General features: G+C 44.9%; 1 protein-coding gene across 1 annotated transcript in view; it reads right to left on the bottom strand.

Moving 5' to 3' along the window:
- Positions 1 to 715, bottom strand: part of LOC118328185 (filamin-C-like) — a 64,434-nt gene that overhangs the window by 29,323 nt on the left and 34,396 nt on the right. The window contains exon 8 of the mRNA XM_035661796.1: positions 475 to 639. Within this exon, the coding sequence (XP_035517689.1) occupies positions 475 to 639 (165 nt within the window). The remainder of the gene's footprint in view (positions 1 to 474; positions 640 to 715) is intronic.

Here is a 715-nt window from a genome sequence, read left to right as displayed (position 1 = left end):
ACAGGAGTTTATCGTGGCGCAGAACTGATCTTGAAGCCAATTCCACTGACAAACCTCAGAGTCGGGTACAGCCCTACTATGAACACAGCACAGTGCCGTTATTTCGGTCATAGAGAGGCAGAGTCCAATAAAGCTGGGTTTTGGGGTTTGATATGAAAGTCCAGCGTGAATATGAACATTTGACACATTCCTACTTACAACCGTCAGATACAACCTGACAATGAGATGAGCAGCAGAAGATATAAAATGCTGCAGATAATGAAGTAACAGCTGGAGCTTATTGACTTTTAAACCTTTTTATTCTAAAATACTGCAGGTCTTGAATCAGAAGCCTACTAAACTACTCAACTAAGTTGATTAGTTTATAATCTTATATCAGTAAAAGCCTGATGGTGGGTGAGCAAAAGACAAAAAGCAACCTGATAAAAACCAAAAATAAACCTGGTATGAAACAAAGTGACATCGGAGACTCACCCAGCACTCCGACATCGGTGCCGATGGACTCCACTACAAAGGTGGCAGGTTTACCCACAACGCCTCCCTCCAAGCCAGGACCCCAGGCCCTGATCTGCTGAGGCCCCGCCTCGCGACCAACCGTCGCTTCGAATGGACTGAAAAAGAGCGGGAGAGAGAGCAGATCTGTCAGAATGAGTAAAATCACACAATCCACTGTGGAAATGTGGCATGTATGAAAACAGCGTGTGTGTGTGTGTGT

This window comes from Morone saxatilis, unplaced genomic scaffold, assembly GCF_004916995.1.
Source record: "Morone saxatilis isolate NCDOM2014 unplaced genomic scaffold, NCSU_SB_2.0 Contig18, whole genome shotgun sequence".
NCBI lineage: Eukaryota > Metazoa > Chordata > Actinopteri > Moronidae > Morone > Morone saxatilis.
Note: the sequence above shows the minus strand (reverse complement) of the source record. Positions and strands in the feature narration are given on the sequence as shown.